Source organism: Ammospiza nelsoni, chromosome 8, assembly GCF_027579445.1.
Source record: "Ammospiza nelsoni isolate bAmmNel1 chromosome 8, bAmmNel1.pri, whole genome shotgun sequence".
Classification (NCBI taxonomy): Eukaryota; Metazoa; Chordata; class Aves; order Passeriformes; family Passerellidae; genus Ammospiza; species Ammospiza nelsoni.
The window spans coordinates 7312461-7331911 of record NC_080640.1 but is presented as its reverse complement, the minus strand read 5'-3'; the positions used below and the strand labels follow the sequence as shown (position 1 = coordinate 7331911).

General features: G+C 39.8%; 1 protein-coding gene across 2 annotated transcripts in view; it reads right to left on the bottom strand.

Moving 5' to 3' along the window:
• Positions 1–1217: 1217 nt before the first annotated feature.
• The window catches only part of GFRA1 (GDNF family receptor alpha 1), a 139382-nt gene continuing 121148 nt past the window's right edge, over positions 1218–19451 (bottom strand). For both annotated transcript variants that reach the window (XM_059477208.1, XM_059477210.1), the window contains exons 8-9: positions 9459–9515; positions 1218–8746 (exon numbers count right to left, since the gene is read on the bottom strand). In XM_059477208.1, coding sequence (XP_059333191.1) covers positions 8585–8746; positions 9459–9515 — 219 coding nt within the window. In that variant the 3' untranslated portion in view covers positions 1218–8584. The remainder of the gene's footprint in view (positions 8747–9458; positions 9516–19451) is intronic.

Below are 19451 nucleotides of genomic sequence, written 5' to 3'. Positions count from 1 at the left end.
ATGAGGGAAAGGTAGAAGGAAAGTCCAATGCTAACTCATACTGGCAAACATTTTGATTGCTTTTGTGCACCATGCTCTCCAAACAGGTTTTGAAATGGTTAAATGTTTGGAAGATGGCACTGCAGGAGCTGAAGAACCTGGAGCACTTTCTCCACAGGAACTAATAGCAGCAGAATGACTCCGAAATCCAAGAAACCTCAATAGCTGGTCCAGGGAGCCAAGCTGAGTGTTGGATACTGCCAAACAGAATGCGCTGCCTTCCCCTCCCACCTCCTGAAACACAGATCATCTGGGTAGCAAACGGTGCCAGGACAGCTAAACATCTCCTACTTGCATCACCCCTGCAACTCCAGACCCTCCTGGAGCTGCCAAAGCATGATGATGATGATTTAGCTGGAAAAGTGTTTTTGGCCCTTGTAGAGCAGATCTTTAACCTTGGATTTTGTGCATCTCTACCACTCCCATCTCTCCTTCTCGCATCCTGCCCCCAGACCTTGCTTCTCTCTCTGAGTAACAGCAATTTAAACTCTCTGGTCTTAAAATGGTGGGAGGCTCTGGCCCTGTGCTGAGCAGCAGCTTTTACATGGGTGAGTGTGATTGCTCTTTGCTCATAATATATTCATTTGTTAAATATCAGTTTGGATACAAGTACATGCTGAAATAATTTTCCTGGTTTTCAGTCACCAACATGAGGCAAGGCATCCCGAAAGCTTTGTTTATCCACCTTCCCTTTCCTCTCCCAGCACACTCTGCATTTCCTAAAATATCCTCCCGCTAGAGCTTTTGTCTTCAAAGCCTCTGCAGCTCTTCTGCTGCTGCCATTGTGTGGAAATGGGAGCGAGCCCTTTCTCTCTGGCCTGGCAGGAGGAAGGGCTGGGATGGGTGTGGAGCTGTCTGTGCGTGCCAGAGAGTGAACAAGCATGAATAGGGCCAGCTGGCCCCGCTCCTGCCCGTCCCTCCATCATCTCCATCTGATGCTGCCTGCTCATTGTCATTTTGCAGGCCACATTCACTAACACAAAGAGACTAGGGAGCGAGCAAATGAACAGATATTTAAAGGGAAAAAGCTTTATTTCTTATTTTCTTAGATCATGGTAGACTGCAAAACAACAGGGAAAAATGAGATCAACTTTGTTGTCCTTTTTTTTTTGCCAGTTAAGCTTCCTTTTTTTTTTTTTTTAATAATAAATCAAAACAGAAGAAAAACAACCAGGAAATTGTTCTCACAAAAACATGCTTTTTAATAAAAAAAGAGAAGAATGTTTATTGAGAGGGATTTTTTTCTGGATATGTACAACACTAATGCAGGAGGATTATGCTAACAGAAAACGCCAAACATCATGGATTGACTTCCAAAGTGTGGACAGTCCAAAGAGCAACGTCCTCAGAGCAAGTAAGTCAACAGGAACAAGTGAACAGTGGTTTTTGGGGGTTTTTTTACAACAAATTACCAGCCATTATGACTGAGGACCTGACACAGAATAACCTGCAGTGAGATGTACAGAAATCCCTAAGACGACACAGAAGTTGCACAAGAAGGTAACTGTTTGTGTAAGAATTTCCTCCAGAAAATGGAAGCAAGTTCTAGACAGTTTTGGAAAAAGACAAAGAGAAAAAATAGGTGGAAAAAAGTGCAGGAAAACACTAACACTGGATATCCTTAGATCACAGTGAATGCCAGTCCTCCTTGGTCAAAATGCTACCTGTTACCTTTATCTTCACCTGTAACCTTTATCATAATGATGTAAGAAAAATTATTTTTATTGTGAGCCTTCTCCTGCTATTTCATTTCTGCTGCAGCTCTCGTCAACTTGTAGCTTACACAAAAAGTGCAAAATTCAACCCACCCTCAGGTGGAAGACACATGCACCTTCCCAGCCAGAGCAGTGCTAATCACAGCTAATCACTTCAGTACTAGGTAATGCTGCACAAAACCTCACACAAACCCTGTCAGGGCAAACTCAGCAGCAATAATTCTGGGGGAGGGAGAACATGGAGATCAATAACTGCCACCAGTCAAGCTTCCCACATGTTGGAGTGCTTTGAAGCAATTTCTCCCACTGACTGCACTTGGGATTTATTTTTGTTCTTATCCAGAAACAATGTAGGCTACTGGGAAGAGGTAAGAGGTTGATTTTATGCAGCACTTCCCAGAAAAGCAGCAATATTAAAATCCAGACCATATTTTTCTTTGAATTTTTACCTCTTCTTAGTTTTCTTTTTAAGAAATGTATGACTCAGCTCAGTCTGGGTTGTGCACTCCTGACTGCCAGGCACAATCCCCTTGTGAGGCTTTGTTCCACCTCTAATAACCCTTGCAAACATTCCTTCTGTCCTAACTTTCACTTAAAGGTTAAAGCCTTTGTCTCACCCCCAAGCAGGCAGAGGATGTCATTGCTAATAACCAGGTCTGGGGATGTGAGAGGGAGATCCTGTGCTCCCAGCATTTAGGTTGCATGCTCCCAAAAAAATTGCTTCACTTCTCAGAAGGGGGAACAGTTTCCATGGGCTAATCCACAAAAGTCAAAGAAAAAATCCATGATTTCTCTGTTTTATCCTCAGTGGGACACACATTTCTCTCTCAGCAGTGTGCTTTCTGCAGTATCTCCTGCTAAAATAAATGGTGGTTCCCTAAACAGTAATTTTTGCATCTTCAGGCTTTCTCCTGTTTCTCCAGCTTCCTTCTGTCATATATATCCTATTCCATATATATCCTATTGCATAAACATTACCATGAGAGGACAATATAGTTTTAATCTTATTTTGAAAATTACTCCAGAGTTTCAGTAGATGTGCTGGCTTCTGTGCTTGGAGGAGTTTACATCTCCCTGTGGCTCACTACACATCCGTGGGGTTCAGCCTTTGTAGCATTTAAGCTTTGACCTAAGGACAAGTGCAGAGGCCAAAAGTCAACTCCCTGCTCAGCTGAGGAGCTGCAGCTAGCAAGCCTGCCATGACTGATTTGTCAGCATGTAGCTCTGACAGGTTTGTTAGTGGGGGATAAACCACCCCAGCTGGACAGGCCTGAGCGACGGAGCACACACAAAGGCTTTGGAGGAAAGAGGTTTGTAAGAAGTCAAATATTTTGGTATTTTGAAAGGAGGAAATTTGAGGAAAATTTACCTTAAATCTATGACTTATTTTCTTCTGGATTCTAGGAAGTTCTCCTTTTGGCAGATTAAAAACCAGGGCAAAAGAATGATAATGTTGGAATCACTACCAGCAGGTGAAAGGGGGCAAAGATTTGGGTATTTTAATCTAGGCAACAATTATCTCTAATCCTGTGCATGGCAACAGCTATTGGCACTGAATAAGGTAAAACAATAGAAACTGGTTTAAACTCTGGTTAAATGTGCTCAGAGAACTGCTGTGAATAGTCTAGATGATAGTAGTAGTTTAGTACCCATTTAGAATATCACAGTCTATCTTGGTAAGAAATACTACTGAGAAATTTGTTGACTCTGTGCTCCTTTAAAATTCAGGTAATTTTTGGGCCACATCTTGAATTTGTTGCTTATGTTTTTATGAATGATAAAAACCAGATGGAACATGTTATAGGAGTTGCAGGAATTGGCTTCTGACTATTGAGGCGCCCACATCTAATATGCATCTATTAAGTATAAACATTGCCTGGAGGCAAACATCAGAAGAGAACATGAAGCAAGGTGTATAAAATTCAAGATAATATCCAGTCAAAAATGAGAATTCATCATCCTCCCTGATTTTACCTTAAGAACAGAGCCATCAAAATTTCCCACAGAGAATTCTTACTCTTGTAAGAATTTACTATTTAATGAGACTTTATCCATTTGACTGAAATTCCAACTGGAAAATACATTAGAAGTATTTAAATATTTCTAATAGCTTGCAAAGAGCTTGAAAGTTTTCAATCCTATTCAGTACCAAACTAAATTTTAAATTCCATCTGGGGAATAACAACATAATGTTTTAGATTATTCAAGTCAAACCAGTGCTAAAGAGATAAAATGGGAACTTTCAATTTTCTCCCCGTTAAAGGTGTTCTTAGTTCAGTGGAGACATACTCCTGATCACATCTTTTTCTTCTCAAAAGTGAAGGCTGTAATTAAAAAAGAAAACCAGAAAATCAGTGCTGAGGCAAATTTATAAACTTGAATACTGTGGAGTTGGACAAAATGACCTTCCAAAGTTAAAGAGAAGCTGAAACAGCCAATAATTGAAATGTCACAGGAGGAACTGGCTGCTGAGAAAAAGCAAATATTTAAAGATGAGAAATATTTAACAAGTCACTGGATTAATTTCTCTGCCAAGTTCATCAGAACCAAATATATTTCTATTTGATGTCAGGGACATCAGGTACAATCTGACTAACCTTATGGGCATAAAACAATCCCAGAGGCCTCCTTAGCCCAGAACAGTTTTAATGCAGAATGCAGAATGCAGAACAGTTTAATGCAGAAAGAAATAATGTCATAAATTGAACATATTTTTCAGTGAGGTAGATGCACCTTGGTATTGAAGACAAAGAAAGTTATAATTGTATGAATAACTGCTTGTGCTTCCATCTTTTACTGCTTGCTCTGAAGGAGCTGCTGCTGCAGCAGAATCCAGCTCTTTTATTAGAACCTAAGTATGAGATACTCCTGTCACTTGACATACATAAGATTTATGTCCCTTCAGGGAGCTGTTCTGAGTTTTGCTCTTCTACTTCACTGGTTTCTCACCATCTTTACTCCATGGAAATATCACAGTCATTAGCCAACAATTGAAAATTTTAATTAACTTGAGATTTCAAGGTGATTCCTGCTTTGTTTTCTTGATCTCCAGCCTCGTGGCACAGGCTTTGCAAAAGTAGATACTTTCATGTTTTCAGTCTACCAATTTGAACTGCAACAAATTGTGACCACTCATGTTCAAAACGCTGGGTCTCTAGAGGGACGTAATTTCACTGGGGGGAAACAAACAAACAAACAAACAAAAAAAACCCCCAAAAAACCAAAAAAAAAACCCACAAAACCTGGGAACAGGTCTCCAGACAAGAGTCTGTCTAGGCATGCTTTGAAATGATTAAGAATTCCAGCTCCTTCTAATTCTTCTTACTGACACGGTGGGAATGAAGCTGCTCAATGGGAAGTGGCCAGTGCCCTGGTGGAGACAGATGGACAGATGGACAGCTCCTGCTCAGGGTCAGCACCTCAGCCCCATCCTCCTGAAGGAGCTGGATCTCAGGGAGCCTGGTCAGTGAAGGAAGGGCCGCACCCCTCACCACTGACCAAGGCCCTGCATGGTCACTCCCTGGGGCTGTGCCTGCTGGAGATGCCACCACCCACACTGGGACAAGGGAAACCCTCACCTGCTGCTATTCCTGCTATTATTCGTGCAAATATCTGAAAGGTTCACCTTCAGGAACAGCTTGAGGAATGAAGAGTTACGCTGACTACTGCAAAACCTCAGCCATACATTTCAGTTCAGTCTCAATTTTACCTCTGTGTGCACTACTTTCAAAAAGAAGCATAAACACGCTGTTAATAATACTGATGACAGTGTCTGTTCCAGTACAAGATGATTTGGATGTGTTTATGGTAGCCCATGGTTTAATTTACACACAACTGAACTGGTGAGATTTACAACTGGAACAGTAGATCATCTCTAGGTACATCTTTATTTGGACAGTCCCTATATTACTGTTATATGGATAAAATTAATCTTTTAAAGGGCTGTATGAAGTCCAGGCTAGGCTTGTTCATTAGGCACTCAACACATGATATTTTAGTGACTGAAAGGGGAAAAAAAATTAAACAATTTGCATAATTCAATACTGTAGCATGTGACTTCATAGACAAGGTCACCATGCTAAACTGACATCATCCACACCACATGCAACTTTGAAAAATCCTCCAATATTTGCATGATGATGCCTGTAAAGTGTCAGACTCATAAGGGTATTTTTTACTTTCTGCCTGTTTAATAAGCAATTTAATTTTTTAAACTATGACTTCAGTATATTTTTAATTTAAAAGACAAAAAGCTTAAGTGCCTTGTTGAGCTTTTTTGGCTACCTGTAAAAACCACCACTTTTTCCTCTACTACATATAAATTTAATTTCCAAAGGAAACTCTCACTGACTCAGATAACCAGCAGTTTCTTTTGTAATTAGAAGCTTAATAGTTGTTATTTACAGTATAAGTGATCAATAATTTTTACTCTGGATCAGGCAGTGTCAAAGCTCTAATAATTGGTATTAAATGCAAGAGAGATACTGCAACCAAAGCAAACATTAAAAAAATCTTCAAAAAATATATACTATACTGGGAGATTATTAAAATTCCCGATACTGGCTAAAATGTTTAATGTGCTGAATACAAATGGTATTTCAGAGAAAGATTTGTGGATCAAACATGGATTTAATAATCATAATGTTTAGGAATTTGTTTTGAAAATATTTTTAATTGGATAATGTCAGACTTCTGAATTAAAATGCTGTGTTCATTAGCATTTCAATAGGTTATACTATCAACTCCTTTTGACATAAAAAAATTTGATTCATTTTAAAAATCATGAATCTCATGATCTTTTTTCTGCTGCCACTAGTTTTCAGTAATTTGATTATCTTCTACAAGAAGAGCAACAGGAACCACATGGGCTTTGCTGGTAATGATGGTCTATATATCTCTTCTCCGAAAGCAGCTCTGCTGCCTTTGAAAGTAATTTGCAGTTTCTTATCAACACAGAATTAAAAAGTAATATTGTCTAATTTGTTATGTTCAGTGGCACAGAGTATTGTAGAATTCTATCACATGCAAATCGCTTTGAAACCTGTGTTATGTGACCATAATCAAGAGTACATAAATGAATTTCAAAATTTATGAAAGTGTTTATTATTAGCCAAGAAAAATCTCAAAAGACGAACTCGTCAATAGATTTAATAGTCTCTTAGCAAGATGTGTATTTTGCACACTCAAACCTCAGTGCAGTTTATAAAATAGTAATTTGTACTTTATAGTTGTATTGCAAATAACTGGTCTGGACATTTCAGTGCAGGACAGGGCATAATTGTGTAAGTCTCAGAGTGAATCTGTACATTCAACATGATGAACTCCTTGCTTGCAGAAGTTATCTTCTACTTCCAAGAGGAACCAAAACTGATTACTGTTGATCACTTAGACATAACTGCTTGTAACAGTCAACAAGCCATCACAGTAAGGTATAAAGACAGCCCTTAGGAGAAATGCTGCCTATCTGATGACATTTAAAGCTTTAAAGGATTCCTTCTAGATACTGCAGGAAATCATCATGAGCCAGCGCAGGCTGCCAGTGCCACTGAGTGGAACCAAGCCATTAAATCATGTCTACTGGTAACACTGCCATCCAAACCATTATATTAATTTATGGATCTGGTCTTGCAAACAGTTCATCATGTCAGCAATGCCACGGTCTGTGGTAGGAACTACCAGGGTGAGAAAAGCCTATCACATGGGTACATGTGCAGGATGCTGCCTTGCAGTTGGATCAACCATCCTTCTGTGTTGGCTTTAGCAGTTCTGAGAAATAAAAACGGTTTAAATGATATCCTACTACCTCTTGTCCCTCTACAATGTTTTGATAAGAGAAGTAAGGCATGAAGTTCCTGTAGCTGTTCGATCTGACATTATCAGGTATGTATAAACAGATGATGATGTTTTAGCAGAGCAAATAAATTGTATGTCATTTTTTTATTAAACAAAGAGTATAATAACTGGACTATATTATCACAATGGAAGCATAGAAGACCATAGACTGTACAGCTGAAACCCTGTAGCAATATTTGTTCCTCATATTTAAAGAAATGTATCTTTATCAAGCTTTCACAATGGCTGCATCTTGCTAATGTAAAGAATCTTCACTCTTGTTAAGGCTAGATGATTATAATTAAAAGATATATGTACTGTTAGGAGGTTCTACGCCACACTCTATGAGAATTGAACTGAAAGACATACATTACACCTGTATGTGAATTAGAATGGCTTCTCAGCAGGGAACGCAGAATCACTTACAGTACGTAAACATTTAAAGAGGAAAATGCTAACACACTGAAAGAGTTTAACATCAGTAGCGATTTATCAAATGAAGGAGTTTCATAAAGTCCACTCTCTGGGAGAACATTCACCATTAGACAAAAGCCTGGCATCCTTGATAGTCTGAAGTTCAATCAATTTGAAAACCAAAACCATTCAATGAGATAAACAAGATTTTAAGAAAACCATCATCTTCTTTCTCAGGTAAAAGCCAGAATTAAAATAATAATTATTCAAATAATCCAACCAGGTCGCTTTACAGGCAAATTTACACACTGTCTCTTTAAAACACAGCATGCCCAAAAGCCTTTTGGGTTTGGAATGTAGCACTGCACCAAGTATTTCACAAAGCCTCTAAATATCACAAGAAGCTTTTTTTAGAGAGAAAAAAAAAATAAAATTCCAGCTGACTGAGACTGTTCTAGCAGGAGTGCCTCAGCTTAGCTCCCAGACCTGGAATTCCAGATAAACAACAGAGGACAGCAAACAGATTTATTTTTTTGGGGGGGGGATTTTTTTTTTTTTAACACTTTTGTCCTTTTGTAACGCAGCTACAAGACGACTGATGAGCTTAGGGACAAAGAGAGTGAGAGTGCAAGTGCCATCAGGGTGAGCTGTGTGCTTAGGTAGGAGCTGGTGGGAATGGCCAGGGAATTCTCCGCGGATATGTGACTGGTGGAGACGCCCGCCGTGTTGTCCTTCCCCAGAGCGTTCTGCAAGACACAACACCTTCCTTGGTCACCAGCACAGCATTTGCATGGCAAAGCATTTCAGCACTTCATGGAACTCGTCCTTTATTTGCCCATGTCCCGCCCTCCACTGATACCTGCACATCAATCTCATAAATGGAATGATAAAAAGGGCGCTAAAACAGATGTCGCAATGACAGTACTTTGAAATTAGTTAACACCAGTACTGCACACTTCAAAAAAGAGAAGAATATTTAAATATTCTTACTTTAGCAAAGGTTCCATGTGTAAAAGTACGGAGGTGTTTTTTTTAGGGATCTGTGCTTATCATGCCAGTTTATTTTATAACAGCAAAAGCAAGACCCCCTAGAGAAACTGCACCTTCTCTACAGTCAACAGAACAAATTTGTTTGACAAGTTAACAATGACAATAAATAAAATTTAATCCATGGGTGCAGATTATTAAGTAAGTAACCTTGCTAGGTGCAGTGGTGTTTACTATGGGATCTGCCTAAACACGTACCATACAGGTACTGAAATATCAAATCAGCAGAGAGCACTTTGAGCCCAGCTCTGAACTTCTAAGTGAGATCATTCTTTAATGCATTACAATATCCAAACACAAGAAAACTGACAAGACAAGTGTGAGGTAGCCCATGATAATCCTGACAGATTCAGAATGTCTTCTCTTATGGGGAGGCACCTGTGCTGTGAAATATCCAAGATCCACACTTACCTCATTAAGACAGAGCTCTGTATCTACAGATTCATTGGATTTTCGCTTCTTCTGTGCCTATGAAAAAATACAAATTTTATTCCCAGTATAATTTATACTTCCAGCAGCACAAAGCACTTAGATAAATTTGCATCAGTTGTCATAATCCTATAATTTTGACGACGATTTGCACATTATTAGCAAATAAACTGCAAATGTAACTGCATGTTTTCCAATAACATTCACATTCTCATTTGAATTTAGAGCAAAATTTCCAACAGTCAACTAAGGGTACTTAGTAATTACAATGATGAGTGCCATCAGCTGCAGAGAACATGTTATCTCTTCTATGGCCCCTTAAAAATGCTGCTGGACATTCATGAGAAAAAATGAAATGTGACAGTTAATAATGACCATAATACTACTGCATATTAACAAATAATCTATGATATACCTCAGTTTTAGGAAAATATACAACACAGGAGTATTTTATCTTTAATGATTCTTGTAATTTTCCCAAATATTATGATAAAAATATAAATATTATTTTAATATGTGCCATGGTTGCCAGAGAATCTCCTCTACAAGGCTGCAAAAAGAACACTGACTCAAGCAAGAAGCATTTCAGGTGACATCATCCACACTGGAAGCAGCAGCCTGCACTCTGTCCAGCAGCAGGAGGTGTGTAATATTTCCACTCCTCAAGTGAACAAGTCTGGGCTGGGTGTGTTCTGCTTTTCTACAAGGGCAGTTCCAATCCCCAAGGTGTGGAAGGTGCTCTCAATAAACAGTGCTGTGGCTGACTTGAGCACTTCAGTGATTCTCAGCATCAGTTCTTTTGTAAATTCCAGAAACAAACCAAGCACCCTTTTATGGCAGGTAACCGAGCTGAAGTAAATCAGTTCTTGTAAGAGAAGACATGGGTTTAGAAAACTCCTGACTGCACTGGGCACATCTGGTGCCTCCACCTGGAAGTTTAGTGGGACCTACAACTTATTTCCTGCAAAAAAACAAAGATGTGAATCTCAGAGTGCTGCTTTCATTTTGCAGTGCAGAATCTCACTGGTTTAGGCAGTGATGGCCTGGATTAAAGCAGATGTGAGAAGTGCTGAGCAGTCTGATTTTATGCCCTCAAAAATTCAGTTCCACATACTGATATTTACTTCATATCTGAGAGCCACTGGTTCTGCCAATGGATACAAAACAGTCTTTGACCTAATTACTGATTTTAGAATTCAAATGAAGCAACTGAAGTTCATATTAGGAAGCACATCCTCTGCTTTTGATGATACATGACACATTACAGACAACTGAAAAAGTGAAACAGCTGGGATTTAAGAGAAAGCTTAGCTATAGTAATAATACATACTGAATACATGTTGATTGTGTTTGTATATGATAAAATAATAGCTCAATTTACTAACAAACATCCTCTGTAAAATTTCCTTCTCACATACCCTCTCTACTAATTAGCACCATTAAAGTGGTTATGGGAAGCATAAATTTACCTGTCTAAATGGAAAAAGAAATGCCTGGAAGTAAATTTACAACAAAAAGAAGCATCACAGTGAAGCCCTCATGCTGTGTTTGTAGAGGACAGAAAACTTCTTTTAAGGGCAACGGGGTACCTTTCAACTCCTAAATGCCGGCTTCAAGGAGACAGGTAAAGAAGGATAAACTAGATTTAAATCCTGATTTTCCTATGTCCATAAGACCCATACTACCTTGAATTGGAATGTGAGGCTTCAGATCAAGCCTCTGGATCAGAGGTTCAGATCCTAAAGGTGTAGGCTGTAAGAATCATACAAGCCTCTTATTTCTCAGTTGGTCACTTATTGCTAACTTTCCTACTCCCATGTGTTTGTTTATTTGAAACACTGCTTACACCTGCTGTGGACTGACAGCACTGTGCTAACTACAGGTCTACACCTGGTAGTTGGTCTTAACACCAAAGTCAGAATTTATATGCCTTTTTTACTGTGTTTATCAAATGAGTAAAGAGAAAAACATCATTATTTTGCCTATATGCAGTAAAATCTTCCTTTACTTCATTCAGCCTGAAAACAATAAGTGCAGATATCTACCTTCGAGAACACTATTTTAAGGGTAAAATCAAAAGCTAAAAAAAAAATCACCATAAAAGCCCCTTTTCAATCATTTTGATAAACATTGTCTGGTTTTCATTTGGAAGGTGGTACTTCTCTTGCATCCATGTACTTATTGGAGACATTGTAACATCAACAACACTTATTCACATGCATCCTCTATTAAAATGTCCTCCTCTCTTAGCACTGAAAAGCAATTTTAATAATCAGACAGGCTTTTCCCTTATCAAAACAGAAAGGACAGTATCTTCTATTTAAAAATACAACAAAAATGCAACCTTTTATTGCGAGGAAGGCAAACAGAAAGAAAAAACTGTCATTCTGAGGATGAGACGAGACATTATATGCCAAGTTTCAAATTGGAAGAGTACATTTTTAGTGTTGAGTTATAAACCTGTGAGAATGGGTTATAATGGAAATACTGGCGTAGGCTGCACTACTGGAATACAACAGAGCACCACTAAATCACAAATAATGGGATAAAAACCCAAACCTACTTGTTGAAGAGAGTGCTTTAGTGAATGTCCTTTACTTAAAACCAAAGGGGAAAATTCTTCCTGTCTTGGGCAGAAATAGCTCTACACCAAGCTGAATTCTTTCTTTGTGCTACAGTGAGTGAACACCTTACCAGAGATTAAAAATAAAATCAGAGCTTAGAGGTTATGCTGGTAGCCCTGGTGGAAACAGACCCAGACTGGGAGATGTGGACTTGAATTAAAGAGGATACCCTCTGCAGCCAAATATTTACTTTCTAACATCTTCAATTATCCTAAAAATTTAAACAAGAGAAATGAGTGTCCATCACGTACAGCTGCAGACAGTTCTGGAATAACTGCACCACCAGTTAATTTGGGAATTGAGAGTTGTTCATTATGCAAGATGCCAGAGATTCACTGCCAATCCCATCTCAGGTACCCAGCTTGCCTACCACGCAGGCAAGAAGGTGTTTTCAAATGTTCTGGAAGTACCTAACTCCACAGGAGTAAGGGAGCACACACAAATGGCTAAGTAGTCTGTATTCAAATTTGTATTCTCTAAAAATTTTAATATACAGCTGTTTATCTGATGATAAACAACTTTATATTAAAATAAATCTATGGGGACTCCATCATTAAATAAAAAAACAAGCAGGGCTGGGCTGATAAAAATGATGATTTAAAAAAAACAGTGAAGGAAAATCAGCTTAAAATAAGTGGCTAACGAAGATGTATGAGTTCTTTTCTACTGAGGAAAAATAGCATTTGCTAATGACTTACTTAATGACACACTGAGCTGTGACATATCTCAGTCTGTAAAACAAAGTTACATAAATGGGCTGACACTTACTCCAGCTTTGCAGGGAATTGTAATTCATTAATGTGAGCTACTCTGGCAAAGCTGCATCCATACAGCCAACGGGCTTGACCTCACTTAAGCTTTTATGTTTTCTAAAAATGAATACCCCCTCTTCCCAGAGAATCTCCTCACTGCAGCAGCACATCTCAAGCAATAGATGGTATTTAGAGATAATTGTATTTAAGCACCTCCTGATAAGCTTCAGTATCATGTCTGCTAGTCACATATAAGCCTTGTTTTGATCTCAAAACCCTTAGCTTTCAGTATTAGAACAAAAATATTGGACTTGGTCAGGGGCTGGCAGAGTAACCAACAGTATGTCCAGGAAAAAAACCCAAATCTCATTATGAGAAGCAAAATTTTACTTCTTTCCTAGAAAGAGAGTTAAATCAGGATTAGCAAATGACCCACTAGTTTTCTGAAAAGGGAAAGAAATATTGCTTATAGAGACATTTCTCCCTCAGAAGACTCTGTGGACCTCCATGTTTCCTTCTGGTCCTAGATGAGTTTACTTGTATGCCCCTAATTAGTCTTCTTTTGCCCTGCACCTAATAATTATCATAAGATCCTCCTAAAACGACTCCCTGCCTTCCATCTCCCAAATCCCTCTGGGTCCGTGCTCTGCAGACACTACAGCCCTGAATTTATGCCCAGAAATGCAATCTTGCAATTATGCATGCAGCTTTGCAAATCCCAGCACTGCATGGTTAATGAAAGCACTAAGCACTGCAGCAGTGCCTCACCAGGAGTCACACAGACACTCAGGGCTTGTCACCCAGCAGGATTTTTATATGTTCACTACAGCATCAATTTCTGTTCCCCAAAGCAAGGAAAAGTTCTGACTGGGGATGTCTCCAAATGGAGGTGAGCTTTCATGGGAGGGAGGGAAGGGAAGGAGAGGGATGTACAGGGAGCTGAATGCATTGCTCTGAATGCAAACAGGCACAGAGTGAGCACCCAAATTCAGAACCCAGCCCCTTCCTTTAGCTATTTATGAGCTTTATGGAATGTATTGCTTGGACAGGGAGAGGCAACAGAAGCATCATTAGGACAGAAATGTGCTAGGTAGACTGTTTATACAGCTAATTTTAATGAGTAAGCCCTTGTCCTCTCCTGAAATCTTGGTTAGTTATGCCAATATTAACAAGCCTTTCTGAAGAAGAGGGACAAATCTCCCAGAATGCATCCTTCAAATGACCACACTTCTAAAGTAGCCATAACAAATGAGTGTTTGTTCTTTTTGTTCTTCTCCTGTGTTGATTAGAGAGATTTACTATGCAACTAACCTGCTTTCCCCAACAGCAGGACACAAACAATAAGCAGAGAAATACACAGACTGTAAAAATGCAATCAGTTTAACTCTTCTGTGCTCACTAAGTGGATGGTTCATCTATCACAAGTGACAACAGTATTTTCTTATTAGCACAGGAGTACTCTGCCACACTGGAGTATAATTACTTTGTACGGGGAAGATAAGAAAAGTGTGGGTCAGAGACACAGGCTAGTGAAATAAAGCTCCAATTCAGCACAGGGTAATTCTGAAACCCATACCATCCAGCCAGAGTGCAGAGCTATTTAAGCTATAAAAACAAGCAGCTCTGCACTGTCCTATAACAAAGCAGCCAGATCTTCTCTCTGCTTTGTTTTTGTTTTTTTTTTTCCTCTCTGCTGAATCAACCCTCAAGATACAAGCTCGGGGCATGAAATTATCAGTTGTCATTCTGCATAAAAGCACTGCAGTTCTGTCATGACACTATGGAGAGAAGAAAGTATCTTCTAGAAACAAGCATCATGAAGACATTACTGGCACTATGCTCCAGAGCTACACAGATAACACCCAGCACAGAAAAGAAGCAAATCACAAGATTTTAAGCTGAGACACATTAAGTTAAGTAAACAAAGCATCCCCTGGTGCCCAAATATGCACTGGGAAAACACACACTGAGGGGATTTTCAGAGCATTTCCCTTATCCCTCAACATCAATAAATTCTTGCTGGATTTGAGGACTTAAACATGAGAAACAATAAACAGAGAGCAACCTTAAAGCAGGGCAGTTTCTTTTCTGGCCAGGAAAGAGAAGATCTACAGGAATCCTCTGGAAGAGGGGCAAAGGTAGGTCCTTGTTGTGCTGAAGCCAGCTCTGCAGTCAGCAGGGAGGGAGAAGCACCCAGTCCCTCTGGACAGGGCCAGGTGGGCTGGGAACAGCATCTCCTGCCCAGACTGCAGAGGAACAACAGCTCAAACCAGCTCTGGTCTCACAGACACTGCAGACCCTTGGGGCTACTGACAGATGCAGATGGAAACACACACAGCAGCAGACACCAGTTCAGAAATCTAAGAAATGGGCAGAAGAGTTTATAAAGTCTGATATGGATAGAGGGTAAACTCCCTTCAACTTCTTCAATTTGCAAATTTTTAGAAAATTTGATTGAAGGGGTAAGAATTGGAAGTAATCATCCCAAAATGGGCTGAAAAGAGTGTGGAAGGAAGGAAAGATGACCTATATTATATTAATTATTGCTAGACCATTCCAAGATCCTTATGTTAATAAACATGAGACCTCATTAAGCTCCATCTCTCACTGCACTTACTTGGCTGGGATAACATGGCACTGAAATTGCCTAACAGCAATCTTAAAGGTTTTATAAAAAACAGATCCTATCAAAAACACCAAACTGATCAAACAGCTTACAAGGACCAGACATGGAGATCTTCAAATATTTATTTCAAGCAATTAGTTTCCCAGTGAGCACAGCACAAAATATGATACCCAGCCAAGACAACTGAGCTGACTTACCTTTCATGGCAGTACAGTAACTTGCTAACAATTTTGTTTTCTTGTTCAGTCATTCATTTAGCTGAGTAAAATGAATTTCTATAGTCCCAGATTCTTCCTTCCTATTTTTAGGGGATATTATGCAATTCTCCTAATATGGTCTTTTTATGGATTTGCTGCAAGCAAATATTTTTGCATTAAGAAAGGCAGAGGAGGGAACAGAATACTAAAAAGCAGAGACTGAATAAGTTTTATTAGGTTATCTCAACATCTCAGGCTGCCTAGGTTGTTGTGTTTTTTCTCTAGTTATAAAACTAAACATCCATGTAATCCAAAGGTGAGTTGTTTTGGATTTTATTACTAAAATGAATTTCTCTAGTGATTCACCACAGAGATCAACCCAGTGCCGTGGACAGCAGGTACTGGTAGCATCTGGCTGCTGCACAGTGAAGAGCACCTGAAGAAAAACAGCAGGAACACAAAGCCATTGTAGTCCCAGTTAGAAGGGGGGAATTTTGACGGAAGAGATCCCACAACACTTCTCCAGGCTGGAGCATGTGGCCCCGCGTGTCTGAATATCAGAACAAAGCTGTTCAGCTTGGCAGCAGGTGAAGTTGCTGCCTCCTGGATTAGCCATGGTGCCCTGGAGTGTGGTGGGAGCAGCCCTGAGCAGCTTTCAGCCAGGGCTACTGCAGGAGCACAGCAGCTCTGTGCTAATGAGCCTTGCGAAGAGGCACCAAACCCCTGCAGGGCTTCTGCAACACCTCCAGGAGTGCCTGGGCAGGGGCTCCAGGGCAGGCAGAATTCCCTGTGCCTGCTGCTGGCTGGAGAGCTTCCCTCCCTGCAATCACACCCAGGACAGGGGATCCAGGAAAGGGAGAATTCCCTGTGCCTGCTGCTGGCTGGAGAGCTTCCCTCCCTGCAATCACACCCAGGACAGGCTGCAGCAGGACTCTGCTGAGGGAGCCTCCACAGCCAAGAGCAGAGCTGCAGGAGGGATGCTCAGCAAGGATGCTCAGCGATGGCTCAGCCTTGAGGCTCCCAGTTGGAGCTGTGGGACGTGAAGGGATGGAGCAAACAAGGGAGGTGAAGGGATGGAGCAAACAAGGGAGGTGAAGGGATGGAACAAACAAGGGAGGTGAAGGGATGGAGCAAACAAGGTCAGGCACTGCCTCTGTGCCCTGGCAGGAGCAGGGCTGCTGCTCTGGGGTTCTGCAGCTGGAAGGAAAGATCAGGCAAGCTTGCCTGAACACCAGGCTGAGCCTCAGCACGACAGGAAGCTTCCCTTCGTGCCATGCCAAGCCTGAGCAGCCAGCATTACTGCTGCTTTTCTGAGCACTGCCCTCACTCATAAATTTTAAAAGGGAAGGCAAGGGAATGACCATAAGCATCTGCTTTTTGTTAAGTGCATCAAAATGTTCAGGACTTTCTGTTAACAATACGTGTGTGCACGTGTGCATTGTGAGTACTGGCATGGTTACACGCACAGAGACAAAAAACACAGAAAGCCTTAAAAGGGTGAAAACACTTCAGGTAAAGAGTGACTCTTCCTGCAATTACAGAGAGGCAAAGGCTACAATGAAGTAACAGTGAAGAAGCCTTGCACATAAAGGTAAAAGAAACCAGTTATCTGAGCACCCACTGTGCTGTGTCCATCCCTCCCTCCCTCCCTTTGTTTAGTTTGCACATTTCAAGCCCAACATATGAATTCCCACAGTTGTGTGGTGGTGCACCCAAGTCCCACTAAATCATGGCATAATTCAGAGGGTAGTTCTCTTCTTTTAAAATAATCCACTCTTGAACAGCTGTGATTTGGATTAATTAGCGAATTTCGCATTTTTGGCACAATCTGCTCTCCAGAAGTGCCACTGAAATAAAAAATTAAAGCATTCACTCTCTTCTCTAATCCTGTAGCTGAATTTTCAGGCGCACAGATGCATCCTTAGAACTGGCAGGGCTGCAATTGTAGTGAACTTGCTGCAGTACTTGTCTCAGTTCCTTTCTAGCACTGACAATACTATTCAGAATAAAAATATGTAATTCTTTTTTTAATTGTGGAATCAAATCTAGCAAGGCGAGTATTTTAAAAATACCCAGGTTATGGTGTATTGTGGCTTTGATAGGTAGCTACTCCTCAAGAATTTAGCTAGAACCATACACATAACATGAAAATTTTACCCAAATAATTAATGTTTTAGATCTTTTTTAATATGAAATATAAGACAACTTCAAGCATAGCTGCTAGCAATGTCTATGACAACCTATTTTTATTTTCATTAGAATAAAACCCTTCAGATGTCTGCAGAAAGTGTTCAAATTCACTACTATCATCCCTGTTTAATAATTCTGGAGGCATTTTAATTTCTAAAAAAAAAAAAGTGAATTAGTATCATACAATTTGGATTACTAGCATTTTATTTTCTAAGCCAAGTGTATTTTTCAACAGATTTAAGTCATGACTGAAAAAAAAAAAATCCAACTGGTCTCATTCACAGATCTCCATTAGCTAAGCTAGACCTTCGTTTGTCCTGTCAGCTTCCTAAATGTTATTAAAAGGCCCCTGCAAAATGGATCTTAAAACTCAATACTTGTGAAAGACTTTGATGGAGCATCCAACATTCATTCTCCCCCTACTGAAGTGAGTGAGGGAAAGAAAAATCACCCCTTCTCAGAAATACTATCAGTGAAACCCTGACAGTAATTCTCTTTAATGGGTTATCCTACAGTGGACCATACTTTAATGGATGGTATTAGAGTGGCCTTCCTCATATCCCTGATTTACACATGAATGATGCTCTCACAAACAGCCACACTGTAATTAATGAGCTATTCAGAAAAGCACAGAAACTCCTGTAAGAGATCTCTGCAGAACCTTGGCATTGTTTGAAAGGTGCCTTATTTTTACTGCCCACCACACCAACAGGAATTTCTCCACTTGCCAGGCAGTACCAACTGGAAATCAAAAGCAACTTCCTAATTTCATCTGCATATCTGGCCTGAAATTTGAAAAGTAAGAAGCACAGAGGATTTTTTTCCATCACTGAAAAAATTTTCTTACACACAAAAAAGTAGTGTGAATGTTAGATGTTTAACAATTATAACCCCACTAAAATAAAACTGTGCCTATAATGACCAGATTATGCAAATGATTACCAGATTATGCAAAATTGTATTCACGGGATATAATCCTTCTTTGTTTCATCACACAAGTTCTTCACAGAAGGACAGAAGGCTCAAATTTTTGTTTACATTTAATAAACTGGAAAATAAAAACAGATGAATGCTAATAATGTCAGTAATGCAGATCAACATCACTTGGGGTATATTTTGAAATGTTTCCATACTAAGATGGAAGTAGCTTTAGAAGCTTAGTTGTGACTAGTCTGCCTACTTTTTGAAGAATTAAATTGCGGTAGACTGGATAGTTCAGGGGATTATTAATGGGATATACAGACTGAAATTCCAAGGTAGCTTGTTTAATCTAGCTCAGGTCAATACTGACAAGCAGTTTGGAAATAAGGAGGTGGTTCTGAAGCACTTCTTCTCTGAACAGGACAGATTCAATGCACAAAAGTGTCACTAATTTGCACCTCAGGCAGTGCACCTCATTAGAGACTGGGGAATTAATGGGGTATAGGTTTATAATATCACAAAGCATGCAGAATGTTTTCCTATGCCCTTCATTTCTTTTCTGTGAGATGAGCTGCTGTGTCAAAAAGGGACAGTCCCACTCTAGCCTCAGATTTTTCTAAATTTACTGCAAACACTACAAGAAAAATCTTGAAGGTGCCTTGTGC